Below are 26808 nucleotides of genomic sequence, written 5' to 3'. Positions count from 1 at the left end.
CCTTGCGTTATGTGCTAAGTGATGAGAACAAACTTAACCGTGGGGTTCAGCCCAAGGGCGGAATTCAATTTTGGAAACACACTTGGGGTGTGGAGGCAAAGGGGACAGGGCTAAGGGCAAAAATGCCAGCATCTTTTAGCTTAAATGCTCTTATTGCCTGTAATGAAGCCTTTGCAGAGGCATCTCAGCCATTCATAATGGGGGGGAAACTGCACAAACCTGGGAAACACCCAATTACCGTTTAGGGGAAAGGGGGCATAGCCACCTGGGGAATCTTGGAAGGCCATATTCAGTCCGTGGGCCTGAGGTTCTCCACCCTTGAGCTAAGCCTTGCCTTTTCTAGATAAACTTTCTAGCAGATCCGCCTCATAGTTGCCTTTTTAAAGTGGAAATTTCTTACCAATGTTATTAAAACAGAGCTGTTCGGTAAAACAGAACCAGTCCTTGGTTCAGTCCAGCCCCAGACCTCTTTCTATCAGCTACCGAACTGACAAGTAAGCATTAAAGGATACATTTGCAACACCTCCTGCATTGTGGCTGCCTCGGAGATGGTGCTGGGGGTCCGGGGTCAGCTAGCTCAAGGGATCATATTGTTACAACTGCACACCAGATGCAGCAGCATCTGTAGGTCAAGTGATGAAGGCAAACATATATGCGGCACCACCAGCAGTTGTGCCCCTGATAGTTGGTTTGTAAGTATCCTTTACCAATAGGGACCCCAGCTGCTAAGCAGCGTATTTACCCCTCTTGCTAAACAGAGTAATACAAGCCCTTTATTTTTACTTATTATTGCATTTATATCCCGCCATTTTTCCCTACAAGGAACCCTAGGTGGATCCTCCTCTCCATTTTATCCTCACAACAACAACCCTGTGAGGTGGGTTAGGCTGAGAGTCTGTGACTGGCCCAAAGTCACCCAGTGGGTTTTCATGGCTGAGTGGGGACTAGAACCCGGATGTCCCGAATCCCAGTCCAACACTGTAGCCACTACACCACACTGACTTTTCTGTGAGCACTTAACGCTGTACCGATCTACAAAAGTGATATGCCGGCAAACCAGAGACTCCACTGTCCTTTTAGGTTATGATCTCATGCACAGCATTTCTTGAGATACCTTGAGGACTAGAGGCATAAACCTTTGCTATTGACACAAACAACGCCATAGAAGGAAGACTAATGAGCCTTCCGCTTGATGTATTTAACTGATAGCCCAAATAATTTAACCTAAACTTTTAAGAACTGTGGGTTCCCCCCCACCCCAGCTCTCGTTTGGCTGAGCGGGATTTACAGAGAGCTTTAACAAAAAGAAATGTGTTTTCAGCTTACAACTCCTGATTCTGGGCTAGGCTCATATTAAGAACACAAGAATGGCTTGTTTTTCTAGACTTTGTTAAATGCCAGTGGGGAAGCAAATTCTTCCATAATCGGCATGGCACAGCAAGGCTACAGATACACCTGGTTAAACTGTCAAAATAAGTAATATAATGCTTCTATGCTAAAAGAAATTGGCCAAAAGATATCCCCTCACCTATCATGTGGGTTGCTGCTGCTGCTTTTGCAACAGTATGCCTTGATGTACAAGGGATGGGAAGATAACTGCATTGATTTGGCTAGACACAGTGCAGTGGAAGAGCTGGTTAAACTGGCTACTGACTTCAATTTCCATTCTTTCCCCTAGCTAGAGCTTGATTACCAAACAGAGAGGAGCCCCAGTGATCTATATGCTTAGCCACTACATCCCTTAATCTCAAACGCTAACTCCTGTAGGTGTGGGAGGCATTCAATTTGCTCCTCATGACACAAGAGGAAAAAGGGATCAGTAGGGAAGAGGAAAAACTGAAGTCCTCTTTCAACAGGACTGGTGTAACGGCTTCCCAGCTCACATGAGGAAGCTTATGCCATTATTTTTATTGGGTTTTTACCCTGCTCCTCAGCTAAAAAAAGGCTCTAGGAGAAGCTTCCAATCGATTAGAAAAGAAGACGGTCCCTGCCCACAGGCTTGCAATCTTAAACAGTCATGACACACATGGAAAAGGAGCTGGGGAGGGAAGAGAGAATAAAGAGAGAGAGAAATGAAGTAGACCAGCAACAGAGCTGATGGGATTGTCCTGCTCCCGAAGGTGGTGAGTCAAACTGGAGCAGGCCCTGATGTTTCCTCTGCCTGCTCCTGTCTCCCTTGCTCTTCCTTCTTCCCCGCAGGGTCAAGATGTCAGTTAGCCCCTATAATAATACATGTCTTCAAGAGACTACAAGGTTTCTTGTTTCAGTCGCTCACAGAACCAGTTCTCATTCCTCATATACAGCACAGGCTTTCCTCTTTTGGCGCTGGACTTGTCTGGTCCTCAGCTCTAGGCCAAAATGGATGTTACTGTAAATCCGTCTTTAAATCAACTGTTCGGGATTCCCTCCCCACCTTTTAAAAACAAAGTAAAAGCAGTTTCGTTTTGGACTCTGCAAATGTGGGGTGTGTAGCATATTCCCTGCTGAAAATCATCCCTCCAGTTATTTGCCAAAAAAAGTTGGAGAATCCTGAGCACGGATTGCAAGATGCACTTAAACCATGAAGGGGGAATGTGCGTTTCTCTAGACGTTGGACTACAACTCCCCTCACCATTGGCTAGGATTGATGGGAGTTATAGTCCCATCAGCCCTACAAGTTCACCCTACATGGTTTAAAGTAATGTCTAGTTTGGCGAGCTAGAAGCAAAACCAGCCCCACAGCACGAGGGTATCCGTGTGGCGTCATCTTGTGCTTTGGAATGGACCTGTGGTCCTCTCACCAAAACATTTTTTGCCATCACTGGCCTATCTTCTCCTTCTTGGCTTTGGGTGTGGCTTTTAGTGAAGACAGCTTCGTGCCAGGCCATGGTGACTTATCTGCCTCTGCTGTCTCCAATCTCCCACACTCTAAAGCTGTGGGCACAGATCAGGCCCTATCTGGCGGCAGAAGCTCCAGCAGCCGGCCCAGCCCTAAACTGGCTGCTAGCGGCTGTCATAAGACACAGCAGCAGCTGCCCAGCACTCCTTGTGAGATTATGCCTGGGTGTTGCCTCCACAGCCATCCCCCTCCTGTTCCTAATCTTCCAGGCACTACTGCCCCTTGGCTCCCAGCAGTCGCTATTTCAAGCAAGGGTAATGCTGCTGCTACAAGCTGCCTGTGCGCAAACTCCCTAGGAAGGCAAGCATGGCCAACTTTGCGACCTTCCAAGCCAAACAATGCCCAAGCACTAAGCCACATATTTTTGCTGCCTGTTGTTGATGGCAGAAACAAAGGCGGTCAAGCAGCTAGTTAGTCCACCATTCATAGCTAGTCTGGGCTTTTTTGTTCCTCTTGGTGGGTCACAAGTTATGCACGGCTGAGGTTCAGGACCCACAAATATTTATGCAGCAGCAAACTGGCTCCCTTCTGGACTGCAGCTTTGCACCATGGTGGAGTAAAACAGCTCTTCCATCCCATTTGCACAGTCAATTGTGAATGGCGAGCCAAAGGGCTCAGGGGGACTTGCCTTTCTAGTGTGGGATTCTCTGCTATTCTTAGATGTTAAAGCTGTATAACACCCAGTGGCGCCTAATCCAGATAAGTATGCGTCTCCTCCTACATTTCATCTCAAGACACTGATTACATGCAAACTTTAGCCCATCATCTCTCACCAGTGGCAATGCTGGCTGGGGCTGATGGGTGTTGCAGTTCAACATCTGGAGGACCACATGTTCCCCATGCCTGCTATAGCCCTATTCAAAAGTTGGAAAAACTTAGTTCAACAGGGAGTGGGACAGGGTTGTGACGAGTATCTCTGCTCATGGGTATCATATGCACCATCAGGCTCCACCCCAGGCATGTGCACAAGCAATGTGAACACCTGCAGAGAGCAGGCCTTTGTGTATACAGGTATACACACGAGCTGGCGCCCTGCACTATTGGGGTTTCAGCACGCATGGAAGCCTCTGTACACAGCTATACTCGTGAAAGAGGCCTCCTTGCAGCCATCCATGCTGTATGCAGATATCTGGAGGAGGAGCTAAATGGCACATGATGTTGAACAAAGTTGTTTTTAAACTGCCTGGATAGGGCTTCATCATCATGTCAGCTTTTCCTTCTCGCCCCCTGCCCCTTGCCTACTCTGTGTAACATCTAGCCTAAGGAACAGATCCAAAAAACTTGTTCACAATTTTGTACATGTCTGGTTAGTCCTAATAAAGGTATTGCCCGATTGTGGATTTGGGGTTTTTACTTATAGACCAGTACTGCTTACTTTGTTTTGTGTGTTCCATTGTTACTATAATGCTACCCTTCCCTCAAGGAGTTCAGGATGGTATACATAGTTCATTCTGCCATCAGTTTATCCTCCTTGGCACCCTGTGAATTAGGTTAGGCTGGGAGATAGTGCCTACTGCACAAGGTCATCCAGCAAGCGAATCACTCCAGTTGACACCAGTCATTCTGATCATTACATCCCACTGGGTCTCCATCTGCCTCTTACAAAGCTAGAAATGCTGGGGTAGCTATACACACCGCATCATCTTTGATTTCTAATGTACCTTTTCGCACAATGCATTTAATCACAAAAAGTGCCGCTCTTAAGCACTGAGCCTGCAGGGCTGAGCTATACAGCAGCTCTTTGCTGACACTCACTACATAGATTTATAGAATAGTAGAGTTGGAAGAAGCCTATAAGGCCATCAAGTCCAACCCCCTGCTCAATGCCAGAATCCACCTTAAAGCGTCCCTGACAGATGGTTGTCCAGCTGCCTCTTGATTGCCTCTAGTGTGGGAGAGCCCACCACCTCCCTAGGTAATTGGTTCCATTGTCGTACTGCTCTAACAGCCAGGAAGCTTTTCCTGATGTCCAGCCGGAATCTGGCTTCCTGTAACTTGAGCCCGTTATTACTTGTCCTGACCTACCATGATGTGCAGAGTGAGGGCTGAGCTTTCAAATCTGGGATTTATATCCACAAAGCTCACTGGCTGACTTTGGGAAAGTCACTATGTGGATAATAAAAGACAAGTTTATGTCTTTGAGGAACAGCAAATTACAAATATGAAAAAGCAACGAACAAACTATTTACAGGTAAGAAAAGGCAGGTCTATACAAAAAACTGAATCAAGTCAACATTCATCTACAAAGCTCAGTGCAGAGCTTGGACAATACCACATGGGCCTGTTCAGACAACACGGTAAGCCATGGTTAGGCTGCTAAGCTTTTTACAGCAGGTTGTTAATTAGTGTGTTTAAACTATGGTTATGTAGTCACCATGGTTAGGAATGGTTCACACAACACACTAAATCATGCTTCACATGACACGCTATGCCATAATGTTTAGCTCAAAGCACTTAACCACCGTGGCTTAGCGTGTTGTCTGAACAGCAGCACTGAGTTGATCCAGATCAAATCCCATTAAATAGTGGGACTTTAAGCCTTAACTGTGTTCATAGAACACTAAGCCATAGAACCCAAGTTCATCAAACAGTCTGGATCCTGCCCCTTGTCTCAGGACCACCCAACACATGTAAAGTATAAATATGCCAAATATATTTGCAGATGTATATTAGACAGGCACTCCTATTAGGGAATAGGAGTTAGTGCAGGTCACAGATGAGTAATGGCTGACCTAGGTCACACACACACAGTTACTGAGAGGCTAAAATCTCTCCATCGAAGAATGTGGATTAGCAATTTAACAAATAATAAGAGAAGGGAGATATTCAAGGCTGCCCGGAAGCCTCTTTCTCGAAGGAAACACAACACTAGAACAAGAGAAGAACCATGATGGCTACACACAGTGGCCAACCAGACGCCTCTGGAAAGCCCACAAACAGGACATGACAGCCCTTTCCTGATGCTGTTCCCCAGGCACCGGTACTCAGAGACAGGCAGCCTCTGCTCCTGGAGGTACCACACAGCCATCTTAACTAGTAGCCATACATAGCCTTACCATATATGAAATGTGTCCAGTCCTTTTATAGCCCTCTAAGTTGGTGGCCGTCACCACATCTTGTAACACTGAAAATTACTTCCTTTTGTCTGTCCTAAATCTCCCACCACGTAGCTTCACTGTCAGTTCAATCATGTCCTCCCTTACTCACCCATTTTTTTATACTGAAAAACCCCAAACATTGTAACCAAAGCTTCTGAAGCCTTTGGATTCATTTGTATGCAAGATATTGGCACCTCCAAGTATATCACTAGGAAATTTGTGGCTCTCCAAATGTTGTTGAAGTCCAACTCCCATCAGCCCTAGCTAGGATGCCCAATGTCCAGGGATGATGGGAGTTGCAATACAACAATATCTGGAGGGCCACACTTCCTCACCCCTGAATTCTATGGCCAGGATGGGAAGTTAGTGGAGGACAGGAGACTGTTTCCACATTAGTTCTGGTGTAAAAAAAGACACATCAGGTAGATTTGTGTTTTATTTTCTATACCTAATGACAAAACATATCACTATTCACATCTCCTTTTCTGGCCCAAATATCTAGGGTTGCCCCCCACCCCGCCCCCAGTGTGAATGTTTACCTTGTAAACAGTAACAGTTAAGAATATCTTTCTTTACGGAAAGCAAGCAATATTCTTTACCCAAGAGAATTCACTAAAAAATAAAGGTTACCATACTTCCTGTTGTTTTTCATCACGCAAGGCAATATTAAGAAAAGTTCTATACTGCTATATTGGTTCTATGCATTCAGAGAATTTTTTTTAAAATACCCATTTTTCACACATTAATGAAACTTACCCATCATGTTACCATTTCCCTCTGAAAGAACCCCAAAGACTTGTGGTTCTTCACCAAAGTCTGCAGAGAATGAGTGATAATTCATAAAATTTGTGAAGGACACAATCTTTGCAGAACTTTTATTTTAAAAAAACCCAAAAAACTATTTACAAACCGTCTGGAATGAGAACCAAGATTACTGCAACTACTTGAAAAATGGAAATAGCTGATTCACAAGTTACATGTCATTAACTGAATGACCACTGCCATGCTCTTCACTAACAGATGCACATATAGACACATTTCTTTATCCCATAATAATCTGATTATTAGATTAAAAAATCTTGTCAGTCACCCCAGTTTACAGGATTGTCAAGAATCATACACATATATATGAGATATCCATGTATCCCCTTCCCAGTCACACAAATTACTTGTCTGTGTAGGGTAGTGGTGATGCAGAAATTATAGTCTGCTGAAAATCATGACGCAGGATCAGCCCTGCATATTGGAAGTAGTCAATCGTACACTGAAAGAATGAATCCCCCAAGAAAAAAATCTCTAGGAATAACACTGCTGGCTGTTCCATCACATTCATTCTATTCTGCTAGACCAGCCTTCCTCAACCTGGGGCGCTCCAGATGTGTTGGACTACAACTCCCAGAATGCCCCAGCCAGCTCTGGCTGGGGCATTCTGGGAAGTGCAGTCCAACACATCTGGAGCGCCCCAGGTTGAGGAAGGCTGTGCTAGACAAACACCAAAGATCTTCTAACAGGAGTCAGAAGCGAGCACACTCCATCTTTCATGCTGCACTTCAGATGCTAGCTGAAGTTATGAAAATGACTGGCATCCTAGAGAAGAAAAACTAAATTCTGGAAACCAATTAACGCAAACACCAATTGGCAAACTCTTCTTTCTTCATAGCTTGATGCTATTTGTATCACCCCACAGGGGATCATCCATGACATCAGTACTTGGTACCTTTTCGCTGGTTCAGTTGACCATGATGAAATTCGATTTACAGTGAGCTTTAAAGAAGAAGAAAAAACAAGAAGACAGGTTGGACCAATAAATCTTGCTTATTTCAATTGATTGATTCAAATTGAAAACAGCGACATACCATAAGTGCTATCTCGCAACCCCTCTCCAAGCTCCATGCATCTCCATTGCCCGCTATAGATTCTTGTCTAGAAAAGGGTTTGCCGCAAAATATTTGACTAAGATGTTTCAGCTCCTGAATGCTAACTGCTAGCCTGTCTATTGTCTGCATTATAGTTGGCAGTAGTTTAAGATGTTTAAATATCTGGGACAGCCCAGTGGCTTTGGCCCTCCTGAATTGAGGAGTGTCCCAGTGCATGATAAGGCCATGGAGAGGTGGAATACTTCAACATGTCACTCAGTCTTTCAGCACTGATGTAAAGCATTGAAAGACGAGCCCTGTACAGAAGCCCTCAGTTAAGGCAACTTGTTAGGCTGGGGGCGGGGGGGCGGGTTTGAAGGGAGGAGACTGAATAAGTTGACCAGAAACTCAAACCACAAAGAAAGGTAGTGAAGGAAACATTTTACCTATGAATTCTGTGACAGGGTCATGCTCGCCTTCAGTCTTAATAGTGCCTGCAATGCTGTCATTCTCCAGGATTGGAAGAAAAAGCTGCACAAAGTCAGAGGTATATGGAGGAGCAATCACATCCAGCACCTGTCAGATAGTGAAAGTCTCTGTGTTACTGTGCTTTACTGTGGAGCAATAAAAACCCTGGTTGTTACATATTTTCCTGATCTCTGATCAATCTATCTTACGCACTTTTGTAACTCTGAATACCGGTTGTGTACCTAAACAGACCCAATGTTTACAGACACATTCTTTGAGACATATCCAGAAAGAAGGCCAGTTATCATATACAAAAAATGTAATGAACAAGTATGACATTCATACACAAGAAACACAAATCAGCATTACTGACTTTCCTGCAAGATATCAATCAAAACACACAACTAATATAATAATGGCCGAAGTAAAAGGAAACAGCAATATAATTACACAATATAGTACCCAAATACAGGGACTTCTATAACTTTCAAGGAAAAGCTGTTTTAATGACCAAATTATATCTGGCCCTCATGAAGTCAATAAAAGGGTGTTGATGTTGAAAAATAGTCAGTCTTGTCTTTCATCTCTTAAGCAGACATACTATGTTAACTTACTCATCTCTGCCATCTTCCAAAATTTACACAACCATACTTTCAAAGTGGGTACAACATTACTCCTCCAATGTCTGGCAATCAAAATCCTAGCAGTGATCAATAGACTCCAAACTATGTATAAATAAGATCTATCTGTTTATCTATATAACAAATCAAAACTGACAGTCACATAATTTAGAAACAAGTGTAACGGATACTGCATACAACCTTTCCCCAAAACAGATTAATTATTAGAGTAGGCCTGTCTTTATATAAAAATATTCCTTTTATTAAGAACTGACATTTAAAATACACTGTGGTTCTTGAAAAAGTTGTATTTTGCACCATTTTGGACATTTTGCTATTTGTCATTGTGCAACTTCTGTGTGCCTTGCAGCGCTTTGATGATTGATGTTCTGGTAATGTCCAGGTTAGATTGCTGCAAGATGATATATGTGGGACTGCCTCTGAAGATCATTTAGAAGCTTCACCCGATTCATTATACACCTGCCAAGAGGTTAGCTGGAACTCACTTGTCAGAGCATAATTTGCTAGGGCTAGAAAACATTCACCGGCTTCCAGTTTGTCTCCAGGTGCCATTCAATGTGCTGGTTTTAACCTATAAAGTTCTACATGGCTTGGGATCAGGATATCTGAAGGACTGCCTTCTCCTGGATGGACTTCTCTGTTCTTTTAAGATCATGTTTGGAAGTCCTCCTCCAAGTACCTTGCCTACAGAGATTATGCGGGTGGTGACTGAGGAAAAGGTATTTTGTGGTGGCATCACCCCACTGTGGACCCAGACATACCCGTTTGGTCCCAACTATGTTATTATTTAGGTGCAAGTGACAGTTTTTCATTTTACTGGGCTGACTTTATATTAGGATCTTTGATTTCTTACTGACTTGATTGCAGCAAGCCACTTTGAACCAGAAAGGCAGGATATACTTATTTTAAACAAAATATTCATTCATTTATTACATTTCTGTACCCAATAGCCAAAGTTCAAATGACCACTACATAATTCTTTAAGGCACCTAATCTAACAAGCCAGTGCAAATCAATTGGCATGAACCCAGATTTTTAGGCTCCAACTGCCCAGGTAGTCACTGACCTCAGTCACAAAGTATCTGATCAGAGAAATATCTGTGTCCAGCTTCTCGAGACACTTGCGAATATAGCCAACCACTGGAAGGACATATCCACGACTCAGCAAGTGCACCATCCTGTCCAGAAGAGTTTTTTTGAGTTCCAACTGAAAGGCAGACAAGACGACAATATGGGTGATGCTCAGCTAGTTAAAACGCCATCATTGCTCAGCCCAAGTAACATCTTAGGACAATGTAGCCAGGGAATCTGTTCTTCTTCTAACAAAGACCTCCAAACTGCACTAACTGAAGGTTCACATGAAGAAGATAAGAATTTCCGTGCTGAATGAGAGCAAGGCTTATGCATGTCAGCATTGTCTCTCTTATTGGTCTGATTCACACAAGTTCCAGGTACTCTGGAGCAAAGAGCAGCTACATTTACCTGTTACTGGAGAGCACCCTTCCAGCACTCTCCTTGCTCTTATCTGGACAAACAAACAAAAAAAGAGTTGCCAATTGCCATCAGCCGCACTTCACTTTTTTTTCTTTTTCTTTTTTCTAGCAGAGAGGAACAGGAAGACACTTCTCTGGGATTTGCCTTCCTTGTTCCTTTGTTCCACGCCCCTGATCTTTAAGAGGTATTCTGCCTATGAACATGGAGGTTCCATTTAGCTGCCAGGGCTAAGAGCAGTTCATATGCCTATCTTGCATGGCTCTATCTAACCCCCTTTTAAAGCTCAGGGTCAGCATTAAATCATGCGATACTGAATTCCACAAGTTAGCTCAGACGGGAGGTAATACAGAAAAGCCATTACTGAAATCTATCTAAAGGACAGCTTCCCACTCTGGTTCCTGCCTGCTGACCCCACGTACAGGGGGATGTTTAAGAATAAAAGATCCCTCTTCTTCTTATGGGACCAAGAACCATCACTATCTCCTCCCTCAATGGCAATGTAGAGATGTCTTCTTCAGAAGCATCCATAATTCTTACTGTGAGCCAGGAGTCACTGGCATTTTTAAATGTTTTAAAAAGTGTGGCTGGGCTCCCGTCTCCCAGGTACTTTCCACTGGCAGGGATTATATTTCTCTGCATTTGAAGACAGACTGGAGTGCACTGCCTCAGTGTACACTCAGAGTTCCCTTCCCTCAATTATGAGCTGCCTAGGCTCTATTTCGGGGCTTCAAAACAGAGGTTTTAAGTACTGATTTTAAATACTTATCACAATCCTTGCTAGACACCCTGGCTAGCACTGTTTAACACTGGATACTCTTGCTTGATATTCTATAGTAGGGGTCAGCAACTGGTAGCCCCTGGCCCAACTTTTTCTCCTCTCTGCTCTCTCCCCCATTGAGGTGTTTCTATTTAGTCCTGAACTGAACTGCAAAGCCCAGGAGCAAAAGATCAGTGTGGATGAGCAGGCACTTGTGAATGGCAATAGGATTCAGCAGCAGACAACTTGGAAGGGGATCGATCCCATGTAGCCTCATTTCAACCCTCATCCTCTTGTTAAGTGGCCCTTGAGCAAAACCAGAATCCTGATGAGCAACACTACAGGAACGTTCTACAGTAATTCTGTACTCTCTGCCCTGAAGACGCCTGCTAAATTTTGCAAAACTGAAGATGCTCCAAGATATGGTGTTCTAGATCCCAAGGGAATGTCTATGCTACAGAAACACAATATTTCCAGCCCTCCCCGCAACCAAAATTGTTCCAGCAGCTTCACAAAACAACAACTCCCAGGACTCAATAGGAAAAGGCATGACCGTCAAGCCACCTCCCTTTTGTAACACACAAGTGAAAGGTAAGGAAAGGCCAAAACTCAAATCCTTGAATTTTCATCACCTGCTCCATGACATCAAGCTGAGAATGCTCCGTCTCAAAGAGTTTGACAAGAAGCTGTAACACCAGAGGATGAAGCAACTGATGGCATGTGCTGATCTGTAAACCCAAAGGCAACAAACGTAAGAACTCCTGTGCTTCTATTAACACACACACACACACACACACACACACACACACACACACACACAGAGTTCAAAGCCAAATAAAATAATAAAACCAGCACATACAAAGATATCTAACTCCTTTATCTCTAATCTCCCCCCTTATCTCCTCTACCACCTGTTCAATGGCTATCGATACCATCAACCATGGAATCCTTCTGGATAGGCCTTTACACTTTCATAAATCCTAGCTGGGCTCTGCATATTGCACAATTCTCCATATGCCATCACACAAGTGCAGCATTTGATACCGGGTCCAGCATCGTCTGAATGGGCATCAAGTACGTGCATGCAATGATATACAGTTACCCCGAAAGAAAGCTATTTAAAACCGCATTATACCAATAAAACTGTAGGTGATCACTCAAGGAAAGCTTGTTTAAATAAAAATATCTTTAGCAGGTCTTTGCCAGAAACAAAGCAATACTAGTGCCTGCCTGACAACTGGCAGGGAATGACACAGAGTGGGAGCCAGAATATTAACAGTTCTACTCCAAGTGGTCTCCAAACAGATCCATGCAGAATCTGGACTTTCACTGCAGAGGGCATCCTAGTGGGATTTCAAGTGATCAAGAGATGGAGCATCAATGCCCTTTGTAATCCTTTGCGCCTCTCGAGGACTAACAAAATCAGAATAAAGTACACAATTCACATATTTAGTCTCCCCCCCACCCATTTTTCCTTTTTACACTAAGTTACATTATGATCTTAGCGTAGCACGAAGATGGAGAGCCCTAGCCTTACCTCATCCAATAATGCCAAGTGCACTGGAGTATGATCAGTCTGAAGCTGGAAATATCGAGGCTCTGACACTGTCCAGTCGACCCATTTCAGTACCCCCATGGCAACTACCGGAAACCTAAAGATATAGGGAAGCCACACTAAATATGCAAAATTTGGGGATCAGTCCTGAACAACCTAGAGCTTAATGCTTTCACCTGCTGTTAAAGACCTTAAATACAGAAAATGCTAAAACGCCATTTAATGCACCTTTTACTTTTAAGCAAATGCCTCAAAATCTTCTTCCAAGGACATACTTACCGGATGCACTGGTAGAGGGTACTCAGTTCTGCTACAAGTTCAGAAGCTCCTTTATTCTCATTGCAGCAAAGATTGTGAACAGTTTCAACCGCTTTCGAGGTGGACTTGAGCTCATCTTTATTTATGCTCACTCTCTTGTTCTAAGAATTAGATAAAACATGGTTTGGGAGATAAAAAGAGCCACGTGTGTATGGATCTTTATTCTGACAACCTTTCTGAAAATCTTTGCTTCCCACAGACAAGATACTAAGTAGAGATACTCCCAGTTTGATATCATGAAGCTATGAAATAGAAATTTGTTGATAAAGTGGAAGATTTGTACCTGTAAAGATCACAAGAAGGGAAGAACGACTGAAATTACTGGCTAGAGAATGCTTGGCCTCCAACTGACTAGAGGTAGGACAAGGAGTAGCAGCCAATACAAACGTATTCCCAGTCTGTGCAACCTATCCCCGCCCCTAAAAACACACACACACCTTGATAACCATTTCCTAACCAAAATTGCACAAATATATCATCTTTGTGTTTCTTATTTTCGTTATTTCATAAAGTATTTCATTTTGCCATTGCTTGGGGAAAAGTGGGATGCAGAACATCGGGGAGTGGAGTAAGTAACCGGAACACAAAAGACTGGTGTCAGGACCTGGCATCTGTTTGAAATTAGGCTGAGGGATCCACGTTGCCCACCTCTGATCTACTGAGATAGCATATGTAAAGAACTTCGAAATAGCTAGAAAATGTTCCTTAAAAATGCTGTTATTTAAAGAAGACAAAGCTTTGCATATGTTACCCACTTCTGGAAAGACAGTAGTCAAGCTTACACTTTTATACTAAATGATGACAGGGCATAATAGCCTTGTCTGTTTTAATGCACCTAAACGCTCCTGAGCAACCAAATAGCACTGCACCGAATTTACCTTTTTCCATGTTTCCACAACGCTAGCTGCGTATGCCAAAATATGGATGTATTTGTGTTTATGGTCCTGATTGATCTTAGCACCAGGCTTGAACAGTGACAGCATGAAGAGATCAAGGAAGGCAGGAACTCTAATCTGCAGGGGGGTGGGGAGAGAACACGACAAGAGTTGGCTTATGCAAAACTGTGATTTAAAAATGAAACACTGATTATGGATCATGTTTCTAATCCCAACAAAGTAAATTTCACAGGCAAAATTTACTAAGACGTTAAAACTATGAACCACGGCAGTCAAAATGCCACTTCAGTCAAAACTCAAAAAGAGCAGATTTTAAACAAATCATACAACCCCCAACCACTGAGATGTCTGTCAAAAGGATGATCTAGAGAATAAGTAGATTGAGTGTGCGCACACATTTTGCTGACCGTGGGCGGGGGGGGGGGGGCATTGGTATCCAGAGCAGGTTGAAAAAGAACGTAAGAGGACAAGGGAAAATAAATATCCCAACGTCTTTTTGGAATCAGAGGAGGCTCAAGTAGCAATTAAGAGAATGAGCTGCAAATCAGAAATCCCTGGTTTAAATCTTACTTCAGTTACAAACTCACAAGATAATCTTTGGCAAGTTACTGTCTGTTAGCTTCATCTGCTCATCCACTATATGGAAATAATAGTGGTAGCCTACCTTACAAGGCTAATGTAAGGGTTATAGTGATATATATGTGAAGTACTTATGCTGCCTTTGAAAATGGTCCGGAAGCTTCAGCTGGTACAAAATAGGGCAGCAAGGTTATTAACAGGGACTGGCCGGCGAGATCACATTATGCCAGTCCTTTTCCAGCTTCATTGGCTGCCAGTCCAGGTCCAGGCCCAATTCAAAGTGCTGGTATTGACATTTAAAGCCCTAAACGGTTTGGGGACAGGTTATCTGAAGGAACGCCTCCTCCCATATGGACCTACCCGGACCTTAAGATCATCTACAGGGGCCCTTCTCCGTGAGCCCCTGCCAAAGGAAGTGAGGCAGGTGGCTACTAGGAGGAGGGCTTTCTCCGCTGTGGCACCCCGGTTGTGGAACGAGCTCCCCAGAGAGGTCCGCCTGGCGCCTACACTGTACGGTTTTCGTCGCCAGTTGAAGACCTTTTTATTCACTCAGTATTTTAACACTTAATTTTAACTTAAATTTAAATTTTACTGTTTTAACTCTGTATTTTAATCTTATATCAACTTTGCTGTGTGGTTTTATCCTGGTTGCGCTTTTTATACTGTATTTCGTAATTGTGTTTTAACCTGTTGGGTGTTTTATTGTGGTTTTAATTTTGTGAACCGCCCAGAGAGCTTCGGCTATTGGGCGGTATAAAAATGTAATAAATAAATAAATAAATAAATAAGTACTTCGGATGCTTAGGGAAAGTTCTCAATTTTTATTTTTGCAATCATTAGGTATTATGCTATTACATTCCTCTCACATTCACAGTGTCTGTACAGTGGCTAATACCTCTTTTAGAAGAGAGAAGGAGGCAAGCAAGACACAAAATTGTCTTAGGACAAAGATAGGCAAAACCATGCAAATTCACATGAAGAGGCCATAATCTCAGTAAGTTTTTGCAATAGCTACACAGGGCACTCAAGCGTTGGGAGGAATAAGTTGTCTTAAACACTTTGTAGATGCATATTTCCTGATGAAATGAATTAATGATATAGTTACAGTGTTATGGAAGAAGATTAAATATTGTGTTCCCTTCTGAATGCAACTAAACAGCCACAGTAATAAGCAACGGGTATTAAACATTCTGAGTTTCCCCTCTGAAGAGATACAGTGTGAACACCATCCTTGTTGCTCCCAAAGCAGAAGCACAAAGGCTGCTTCTTCAGACAAGAGGCTGCTACTAACCAGTTCTACTGGAGGAGGATCCATGCTTGTGAACATCTTGAAGAGGACTGTGATATCTGCTGGGTTCAGAGCTCCTTTCGATAACATGGCGCCAAGGGCTTGGCAGGCACGAGGGTAGGAAGCAGCAGTTCCCAGGGCTAATGTGATCTGACTAGCGTCGTGGCCCCTTGATAAGATCAAAACAAGAACGGAAGCCCATTTTAGGCAGCCCACGGACATCAGACCGCCAATAATGGAAGACAACAACTGAACAATTGTTCAAGGGTGGAGAGGGCATGTTGAAAACGGCCAAACCGAATCACATGAACAAGACTGAAGAATTGCATCCTTCATACAGGGATTGGGCCTGAAAATAGTTATTATCAAGAGGACTAAATTTGGCATCTCATGCGTGGCCCGTCATACTCTTATCTCCCTAATATTAACTATACTTTGGCAATCATATCAGTGCTTACCACATATGTAAAACAAACAAGAATCCAAAATGCAAATTAAGGAAAAGTTCCAGATCTGCATAATCTCAGGTGGTAATTGATAACAGATTTTACAGAACGTCAGAAAGTTGTTCAAGCAATGATGACCCTCCAGGGATAGGCAGTTCCACAGCTGTGGAGCAGTTGTCGAGAGCTATTGAGGTTCAGGAAGGCTTCCAAAAATTAGGGCTGTGCACGGACCTCCCGATCCGCAACTTTTGGATTGGGTCCACTCTGCTTTCAGCTGATCTGCCTATGTTCCGCTCCGCAGCGGGGATCCGGATCAGTGCTCCGTGTTTCCCCCCCCCCCCCATAGACTTGCATTGAAAATGTTAAACACCTATAACTTTTTTAGTTTTCAAGTTAGAAACATTAAAATGGGCACCATGAGAGCTTCTAAATGTTATCCAGATTCATGCCCATTTTGAAGGAAATCCGAGCATGCCCTGAATTTTGGGGACTATTTAAAAGATTCCCCCCCCCCATTTTCAGAAATGCATGTATCTCCGTCACTTTTCCAGATACGCACCTCTAACTGGGCACCATCACAGCTTCCACCTAGATCCTTATTCATGCCCATTTTGAAGGAAATCTGAGCATGCCCAGATTTTGGGGAATATTTAAAGTTTTAACCCTCAACCCTAACCCCAAGTAACAAAAGTGCTTACATCGCCATCACTTTTAAAGTTAGAAACATTAAAATGGGCACCATGAGAGCTTCTAAACGTATGCAGATTCATGCCCATTTTGAAGGAAATCCGAGCATGCCCTGAATTTTGGGGAATATTTAAAAGATTCCCCCCGCCCATTTTCAGAAATGCATGTATCTCCATCATTTTTCCAGATACACACCTGCAACTGCCCACCATGAGAGCTTCCACATACATCCTTATTCATGCCCAATTTGAAGGAAATCCGAGCATGCCCTGAATTTTGGGGAATATTTAAAGTTAAACCTAAATCAGAATCTTCCTCTCTGATAACCACGTCAAAAATGAACACAGGGAACTTCAAGATAGAAAATTATGGTTTTAATTTTTGTGAACCACCCAGAGAGCTTCGGCTATTGGGTGGTATAAAAATGTAATAAATAAATAAATAAAAATAAATACAATTATTAAACGGGGTGAGCATATAGACCTTGCGTTGCCACGCTTGGGTCGCAATACTTCTAAAAACTTAATTTCTTTCATGCCATCAACTCATTTCAAAGTGCTATTACGTGTTGGTTTTTCAAGATGCATCCACCCACACACCTCTGTCACAGTTCACACACTCCAGGGTATGCTCAGCCAATAATTGTAATAACAATTACAATAAAAACAGTAATAATCACAACAACAAGAAGAATTAGAACAAAAACGCTGTCTGTCTTTATTACCAGTAAGGGGGGAGTGGACATGCCCCGTGGGACAGTGGGGACTATTCCACCAGTCATTTGGCCGGTCCTGTCTAGGTACCTGCCTTTGAGAAGCCACATCACACCTCAACTCGTGCAACTCATTGGCTTCCTTCCACTATTTCCCCTTTGGAGGGTTCTGATGACCCTCAAGGGCAGTGGGCACTAGCCACGTCCACATGCCGCACAGCACATCATCCACTTGCACCACATCTATTCAGTTGTTGACCAAGGTTATGGTGGGTACCTTGCAGTGTTGTGTTGCCTATCTGTTATTTTACTTTGTATATTATTTAAGGTCGTGTGTGTGAGTTTGCTGGGGCTACTGCTTCACCAATCCACTACAAACCGAAAAAAGTCAGAGCCAAAGACAAAGAAATAAAAGTTTCTAAGTATCCCTTTTTGCTTTCCCCCCCACACCCAACACTGGGATTGGAGGATGCTTCGCATAGGCTGATCACTTATCACGATTGGGAGATGAACCTGTCAATCAATGTTAAAAAAATAGGTTTCCCCCTCCCGCTTTACCCATTCTATAAAAATTAATAGCAAGCAAACCGCATGACGAAAAATTCTGAAAATCGACACAAATTACCCCCAATCATCACTCTTTAAGCACAGTAAGTTTCAGAGATGTAGCTTTAGAAACAAAGAAGTTATAGGCGTTCTTTAGTCCAATGCAATCCTATGCAAAAAAAGTTCCAAAATGGCAGGCAGAGCCTCACAACTAAGCGAATCGCTCCGCAAATGGGCGACCCGCTTCGCAACGCTTTGCTCCCCCCCCCCCCCGATCCAATCCATCTCTGCCTTTGGTGGAGGCGAATCAGGCTGCTCTGCTATCACTTCTATGAACTGAACCAAAGTGGAGCACAGCCCTACAAAAAAATCAAACCTGGTGCTCTCCAGATGTGCCAGTCAACAACCACAATCACCCCCAGCCACTGGGGATGATGGGAGTTTGTTTGTTTATTTATTTATTTATTTATTTATTACATTTCTATACCGCCCAATAGCCGGAGCTCTCTGGGCGGTTCACAAAAGTTTAGTTTAGTCCAACACATCTGGAGTGTACCTTGTTGGAGAAGGCTGATGGGAGGAAAAAAGGTATTCTCAGTTTATTTTAGGATGCTGCTATGGGACACTACCATATCTTTCCATTTGGAAACACCACAAGTTGTGCATGAAAGACTGCTATGAGGCTACAAATATCCCAGAAGACAATTCTGCAGACTTCCACTGACACACTCAAAATAATTTAGCCAGGATTGCTTTGGAAAATCAGTTCAAAACCTTGTGGATCCAGCTACATGCTTTTCAGGCCAGGTTCGGCTTGGACTAATATCTTAAAATGAATTACACCTATGGAATGACCCAGGCTTCCTTTTCTATTGGGCTTGCATAATGCTAAAACAGGAAAAGGTATAATTAGGAACAAACACAGCCAAAGATAAAATTATGAACAAGCATTTTGAAATGTAGTAAGAACTTACTTCTCATGAGCAAAACGCTGAACTTCCTGAGCAATCCTGCGCACAGCAGAGCCACCTTGCTCTTCTTGGGCTAATATGGACATTATAGCTTGGGCAAAGAGGTATGTGTGTTCGCCATGGCACACCATTTTCTGCAAATACATTGACACAGATTATCAGCTACTCCGGAAAAGAAGCCTGTTCAACAGACAGCAAAAATCACATCTTTAAGATTTATGTTCTGACATTTCATTTAAACAGTGCAAATGGTAACCAAGCACAAAGAGGGTGGGAAAAGGCTTCCCTAATCAAGCCATTATTTGAGGCTGCCATTAATCCCTCTCTTCCCAGGCATATGCAGAGGACTTGGAAAAAGTAGGCTATTTGCTCTTGTATTGGGCATTAACAGAACATACAAGTGGTGCAAAACCACACTGGGAAGGCTGAGAACCTCCTCCTCCTCCACGTTTCCTCTGTTCTCCATAAAGGAAAGGAATTAAGTTGTGTTTCCCTAGTGCTGGACTTCTGCAGGAGATGGCAGAAGTGAGACGGTGAATCCTACAAAAGCCCAGCTCACGGGAGAGGCCCTTCCTTTGATCCATGGGGAACTTAGGGAAGGAAAGTATGGGGGGTGGTATTCATGAGCTGGACTTCTGCTAGAAGCTGGAGGAAGTGCAAAGGTGCTCACCAGAGTAGAGAGGGATGCTTGTTACTGGGAAGCTGAATCGGATCCATTACTATGACTTCCACAATTCCGGCTATTTGTTAACATCAGGAACATGTCATCTCGTGATACTGTATGGGTTGAGAGCTCTTACACAATATGAAACTTAGTTGGCAGGGGGTGAGAGTTTGTCACAACGTCTTGGGTTGTAGAACTCTTTCTACAGAGTCAGTAGGGAAAAGGGACTCTAGGCATGCAGCTTTCACCTCCTGGGAAATGATCCAAAAGGGGGCAAGACTATCCAAACACACTTTATGCATGGCCCTTTACACCTTTCAGGTATCTTTGGGATATCAGATGCATCAAAGTTCAAAAACCAACAATTCCTACAGAAAAAGGAGACAAAACAGAACTTACAGCAAACTCAGGTAGATTCTTCTCCAGGTTTTCTTCCCCACCATCTAAGATGGTAGCCAGAGAGGTACGAAGTACTCGAGAAAAGACTTCTAACTGCTGGCATGCTGTTGATACACTGGTTATCTCCCCTTGGTACCCAGCATCAGAGATAAGCTGTAAAAAGAAAAGGACCAGCAGCTGAGACAAAGGCAGCGTTGCAGAACTGTGGGAAGCTTATGTTCACCAGAACCTCCATGTGTGCATTCCAAGTTATCATTACATTTTAACTATAGTGAAATGAAAACAAAACTGTAAGAATGCCAATGTTTTCAGAACTAAAAATTCAGAGTAAGACTAGGGGGAAAGAAAGGCTCACCAGGTGAGTGAACTATATTATTCCCAGGGCTGATATAATCTCTTGGAAAGTCAAGAATAGATACTTTTGTGAAGCACATTTGCTTCAGTCCCTTGGATCTTAACACACACACAACTCCTCATTCGCTTTAGTATTGGCACAATTTGCATATACAAGCCTGGTGTGGGTGTGGGTGTGTGGACGCGTGCACATGAACTCACAGAAGTACTCCCAATACTGCAGGAGGAAAACTCACACTCAACTTGCCAAACTTGTATGCATCTTAGATGACCACAAAAATGGTTAATATGTGTAAAGAGTTGATTATGTTGCTAACATGCTAGCACCTCTGATTTACCTTAGAAACTAATCATTAATCTATAACTAATATCCTACATATGGGGTGTCCTATTTCCACATGTAGAAACACTCTATGCATTCTTGCTGTCAACTTATTCAACAAATTTATTTATTTATTTATTTATCATATTTATACCCCGCTCCTCAGCCAAAAAAGGCTCTCAGAGCGGCTTACACTTAGCAAAAAAGACAGTCCCTGCCCTCAGGCTTACAGTCTAATAAAATGTCTCTGTTTAACTACTTGCTTACGATGGCAGATGGAATGTGACCTGAATGTGACTGAAACAGAATATTTATTACCTTGACAGTGAAGTTCAACATGAGGCAGTCTGGATGAGCTTCCGCCAATTTGTAGAAGAGATCCCTCCATGTCGTGTGTGCTATCATTTGCTCAAGCCATGCTGGAGTCTGCCAAAGATCAGGACAACAGAATGACATTGATTGGGGGGGGGGGGGGCAAGAAAATCAGTCTGAGCCTTTAGACAATTTTAGAATTACTGGAAGGGAAAACAATATAGTCCAGCAGAAAGTGTTGATTTTGTACCATGGAGACTTGGGCTCAAATGCCAACTCAACAATGAACTCACTACTGGGCACTTCACAAGTTACTTGCAAAACAGTGTACATTTCAGAAAAGCAGGTAATGAATGAATGGCAACATGCGTGTCGTTTACTTTAAGTCACCAGATCAGTAAGGCATTGCACATAATGGCTTCCAAGGTCTGTGAATCCATGTAGAAGACAGGCCTACACCTTTATGCAAATGTAGGCAAATATACAATTCATCTCCATATTGGAAAAAAGTAATGGAGGAAGCAGCCCTTGATGGAGTTACACATATAACAGCCTCAGGCTCTCATCTCCCAGGGTAAAATGGGATACAAAGATCCCACTGGATAGTGTGAAGGAGTTCAATGTGATCTCTCTCCCTCTCTAAAAGCTAACAACATTTGCATCTGGACAACCAACCAACAGAGAAGCCCTCTCCCCACCACACATCATTCTGAGGCCCCAATAAAATGACTTGATGAACTAGTATAAAGGGCTTATGGAGGGTAGACTGGATTTTCTACCTCATACAAGTCCTTTGGGATTCTGCTTTATCATATTTGGCAGCACTAGGTGATGTGTATTACCTCTCCTTCTTCCGTGAAAATGGAATCTGCTTTTCGAGGATCAAAGTGTTTAATGAGCAAGCTTTTTAAGTGGTTTTCCACCGTCTCCTGGACTTGAATTGGCTCAACACCTGCAATAAGAAAGATCACTATGTATGAACCTAAATTTAAACAAGCAGCAATTGCTTAACATTCCGTTTGATTATTCCTCATGCCAAGAGAGTACCCATCCCCTACCAAATTTAACCAAGAGGCAATTACAATCAGAAGATGTTAATTTTACAGTAATTTGATTTTGCATGACAGCTCTCATGTGAGGTTTCTATTTGCATCATCTATCTGCATTCGTTAGCCACTCAGTTAATTCACCCATTAAATTGCAGCCAATTGACTCAGAGTACTACATGAGTTTTTTAATTGATTGATAAGGGATTAAGACTAGAAAGGGATTAAAACTGGAAAGGAAATAACCTTTGGTCATGCTTTATAAAGCATGACAAACTGCCTGTACTAGACTTGTCTTTTTTGCTGTATCATCAGCAATTTTATAATGGAAGCTCTGCAGAAAAAAAGTTAATGGGAACATACCTGTTTGAATGAGCCACTCGGCCAACAAATTTACTGTCTGAGCTACTGCGGTATAGTTCTCTGATAAGAGCTGGATCACATTTTCTGGAGATCCACCTGCTTGGAAATACCTGTGAAAGGATGTGGACAACCTCATTTGAGCCAAACCTTGAAAAAGCAAGTAGGATCAGATCTCAAGGTAAGAAGTCCAGGTACCATTTCCACAATTCCTCTTCCACTCACACTATGGAACCAATTCCCTAGGCAGGTCGTGGGCTGTCCCACACTAGAGGCATTCAAGAGGCAGCTGGACAGCCATCTGTCGGGGATGCTTTAAGGTGAATCCTGCATTGAGCAGGGCGTTGGACTCGCTGGCCTTATAGGACCCTTCCAACTCTACTATTCTATGATTCTATTATTGTCATCCTGAACTCACCTCTTTAAAGAATTAAAAATGGATGGCTCCATGATATAATCTCGGGTGGAAAATTTGTGCAAACATTCCTGTTGGACTTCAGCATCATCTTCTTCTCCATATTCATCATCTTGCTGTTTGAAAGGGCAAAATTGGAATAGTTATTTTTTGTTTTCCTGTCACATTGGTTTTCTCTTGTAATACACTCAATGGTGAGGTTAGCATTTTTTCCTGGTTGAGGTTCAGGTACCCTAAGGAATGCGGTTAAAAAAAGCAAAGAAGTAGCAAAAAAACAAAGCACATACTTTCATTATAATATTGCACTGCTTCATCCTATGGTAACAATATATCAGACAAAACAATAGTTCGTTCCAGCCAAGCATCCAGTCTCAAACAATGCTGAGATCTTGATGCCTCAGGAAATCTCATTAAAACGGGGGTACTTATCAAACACACTGTATCGGATGGGCAATATAAAACCCGTAGAGCCTATTCAGCTTGGGAGAGTACTGACAGACACTGGTCATTTCAAGGAAAATTGTGTGTATGTGCTTTTTCCAGGATATAGTCCATGGGCCTGAAAGGATTTTGCTTGGACCTTGCAACTTAGATTTATAAGGGCTTGTTAGCATAGCATAAGGAAAGCAGCTTTTGGGAACAAGAAGAGACTTAAGGGATATACAATTAGTGGGGTAATGCTTTAAGATTAAGGGGGTAAGTAGGAGAACAAGAAAACATTGTATTAGAGGCTATTTAGATGCACTGAATGTATATTGATAAGGGATGTTTTATTGATGGTTTGTTTTGTTGATCTTTAAGCTGTATGAGGGCTCACACAGTTATGTATTCCATCCATGTAAGAGAACTGGGTGACTGGTCAATGGATGGAATACATAACTGTGTGAGCCCTTCCTACTTTGCATCTAGCTATGTTTACTTGGATTATGAATGCAGAAGCAAAGTTATAAAGTGTGTTAAATGATACCTAACACCTCTGCATAAATGAGATTTTGAGAATGTACCCTAAATTTCTCTCTCACACACTCCAGTGTTGGCATATTTTTCTTTTTCTGACCCCACACCCCATCTGTTTAAAATAGGGCATTTTGCAGAAAACAAGCAGCAGGTACATTACCTAGTTCTGTCAGTTTCAAGATAGCAGTACTTCCTGTATTAATTCAGTAGTTGCAAAACATATTCAGGTTGAAGGCTTCTATTCCCAATGTATTTTCTTATGCTCTATGTCATTCAGTCTCTCTCTCTCTCTCTCTCTCTCTCTCTCTCTCTCTCTCTCTCACACACACACACACACACACACACACACACACACACACACCCCTCTGATGTGAATAATTTCTGCTGCAAAAAAAGTCTCATTCATGATCTATGTCAAGACAAGTCCTTTCTTCCCCTGATAAACACTTTTAATACAATTCTTTTGTTTCAGTTAACTACATATAAATCTGGAGAAAATTCAAAAGCAACAGGAACACCATATATTTGTTTGGGGCTTAAAATGTCCCAAACTAGCAAGTATGCTTCTGAATTCCTCAGAATGCTTTTGCCTGGGAGCCCAGGGATAAAGTCCATTCAGATGAGGCTTTTATCGCCGTACTGCCTTGCCTCATTCACAGATTTTTATGGGGGATCCAGACGATACACTTTTAACCTCCCGTGTTTTCTCATCATTTCTTTCCTCTTTTTTCTTACTGCAGAAAATCCATTGAGGAGACAATGATGGAATAGCTACACAACACCATCTAATTGGTAGCACTAGGAGCCATCGATATGGATGCACCTCAACTGGAAAACCTGGTGCATCAGTACTCTGCACCATGTTAGAATGCTTCCAGATGGACGGCTCCTATTGCTAACAAGTTGGGAGACATTGTGCAGCAATTCCATATCTTTTCAAGCTTACTGGATCTGCTACGCTAAAGAAAACATGGAGAGAAAACACAGGAGGGTTACAAGTTGAAGACATAATGGTCTGGACTCCCGTAAAATTCTGTGAATGAGACAGGAGAACGGCACCATTAAAGGCCTTGTCTGGAAGCACCCTTAGTAATACCTAGCAAAATCCAGATTTTTGAGAAGATAACGACAGTGCAATTATACACTTCTGAGTAGACACAAGTCCCACTGGCCTCTATAAGGCTTACTTCCAGGTAAGTTAGTCTAACAGGATTGCAATTTGAAACGATATAGTGTTTTGCACAAAAAAATGCAAAACAGTTCCTATACACTTCTGTGTTTCTTTTAGTAATGCAGGGAGAGGGAACCTGTGGCTCTCCAGACACTGGACAACTCCCAATATCCCTGACCACGCTGGCTGGGGCTGGTGGGAATTTGAGCCCAACAACACCTGGACGGCTAGAAATTCTTGATTCCTGCCCTAACAGACCAACTAGGATACTTATACCATTTAATTTCAGTAAACATGGAGGGAAATTTTGGGGATCCAGAAATGTACATTCTTATAAAAACATTTTAAATGGGCCAGCTGGGATACTTATAACTTTATCTAATGGACCAAGTAAAATGCTTATCTTTTCAGCACAAGGTCTTTCCTCTATTCCCTGGCATTTGGCACCACGCAATAGGTATTTAAAAAGATTATGGGATGTTGTTTAGAAGTGTGTGTGTTTAACAGCTAAACTGTTTTTATATTATGAATAATCCTGTATTTTTAAGCTTTTTAATTTTTATAAAGCACCCAGAGAGCTTTGGCTATTGGGCAATATAAAAATGTAATAAATGAAATGAAACTTGCATCTTTTCATTTTAGTAAACGTGTAGGGAAACTTTTGGTATCCATTAAAGGCCATTCTCATAAAAACACTTCAAATGGACCAACTAGAATACTTATAATTTTATCTAACGGGCCAACTAGGATAATTCTAACTTTTTATTTTAAGAAACGTGGAGGGATTTTTTTGGGATCCCGAAAAGGCCATTCTCATTAAAAGCACATTAAGTAAATAAATAAAAAGTAAAATAAGTGAATAACACGAGGGGATATGTGTGGGAAGAGAAAGTCTGACGATTTTAAAAAAAATACAAAAACGGAGGGAGACCCACACAGGCTCACACGCCCATGTTCCCCCGCTTCCAGGTCTCACAACGCCCATGTTCCCCCGCTTCCAGTTCTCACAATGCCCATCTTCCCCCGCTTCCAGGTCTCACAACGCCCATCTTCCCCCGCTTCCAGGTCTCACAACGCCCATGTTCCCCCGCTTCCAGGTCTCACAACGCCCATGTTCCCCCGCTTCCAGGTCTCACAACGCCCATGTTCCCCCGCTTCCAGGTCTCACAACGCCCATGTTCCCCCGCTTCCAGGTCTCACAACGCCCATCTTCCCCCGCTTCCAGGTCTCACAACGCCCATGTTCCCCCGCTTCCAGTTCTCACAATGCCCATGTTCCCCCGCTTCCAGGTCTCACAACGCCCATGTCCCCCCGCTTCCAGGTCTCACAACGCCCATCTTCCCCCGCTTCCAGGTCTCACAACGCGCACCCATCTCCACCACCCAGCCCCATTTTCAAAGGGAGAGACGAGTGGCTTCCCTCCGCCTCTTCCCCCAGTGCTCACCGCCCCTCCGTCGGTGTCGTCCCCCCACTCCGCCGCGCTGCCTCCGAAGTAGTCGGGCTCCTCCATGGGCTCCGCCTCGCATCCCTCAGCCGACGTCCCTCAGCGACTCTCCCTCAGCCGCGGGCGGCGATAAGGCCGCAGACCTAGAGATAGAAAGGGTAGAGAGGGGCGTCC

The 26808-nt window shown here is 43.0% G+C and overlaps 1 protein-coding gene across 1 annotated transcript; it reads right to left on the bottom strand.

The window, feature by feature from the left end:
• Positions 1-6778: 6778 nt before the first annotated feature.
• Positions 6779-26808, bottom strand: NELFCD (negative elongation factor complex member C/D). Its single transcript, XM_063146625.1, has 16 exons — positions 26635-26808; positions 23066-23178; positions 22651-22760; positions 22084-22193; positions 21248-21355; positions 20254-20406; positions 19194-19324; positions 15832-15997; positions 13944-14078; positions 13027-13166; positions 12730-12844; positions 11825-11920; positions 10008-10148; positions 8279-8408; positions 7469-7740; positions 6779-7328 (listed from the first exon to the last, which is right to left on the bottom strand). The coding sequence occupies exons 1-15, from the start codon at positions 26698-26700 to the stop codon at positions 7706-7708; spliced, it is 1749 nt and encodes a 582-aa protein (XP_063002695.1). The 5' UTR covers positions 26701-26808; the 3' UTR covers positions 6779-7328; positions 7469-7705.

Source organism: Elgaria multicarinata, chromosome 1 (assembly GCF_023053635.1).
Source record: "Elgaria multicarinata webbii isolate HBS135686 ecotype San Diego chromosome 1, rElgMul1.1.pri, whole genome shotgun sequence".
NCBI classification, from domain to species: Eukaryota; Metazoa; Chordata; class Lepidosauria; order Squamata; family Anguidae; genus Elgaria; species Elgaria multicarinata.
Note: the sequence above shows the minus strand (reverse complement) of the source record. Positions and strands in the feature narration are given on the sequence as shown.

Bases quoted from the DNA above. Each gene is read 5' to 3' on its own strand.
- NELFCD (XM_063146625.1), bottom strand. From the start codon at position 26,700: ATGGAGGAGCCCGACTACTTCGGAGGCAGCGCGGCGGAGTGGGGGGAC. The intron at 22,761-23,065 runs GTGAGTTCAGGA...ATCCTTTCACAG, and splicing joins ATTTTTAATTCTTTAAAGAG to GTATTTCCAAGCAGGTGGAT. The intron at 8,409-10,007 runs GTCAGTGACTAC...ACTATCTGACAG, and splicing joins TCAGATACTTTGTGACTGAG to GTGCTGGATGTGATTGCTCC.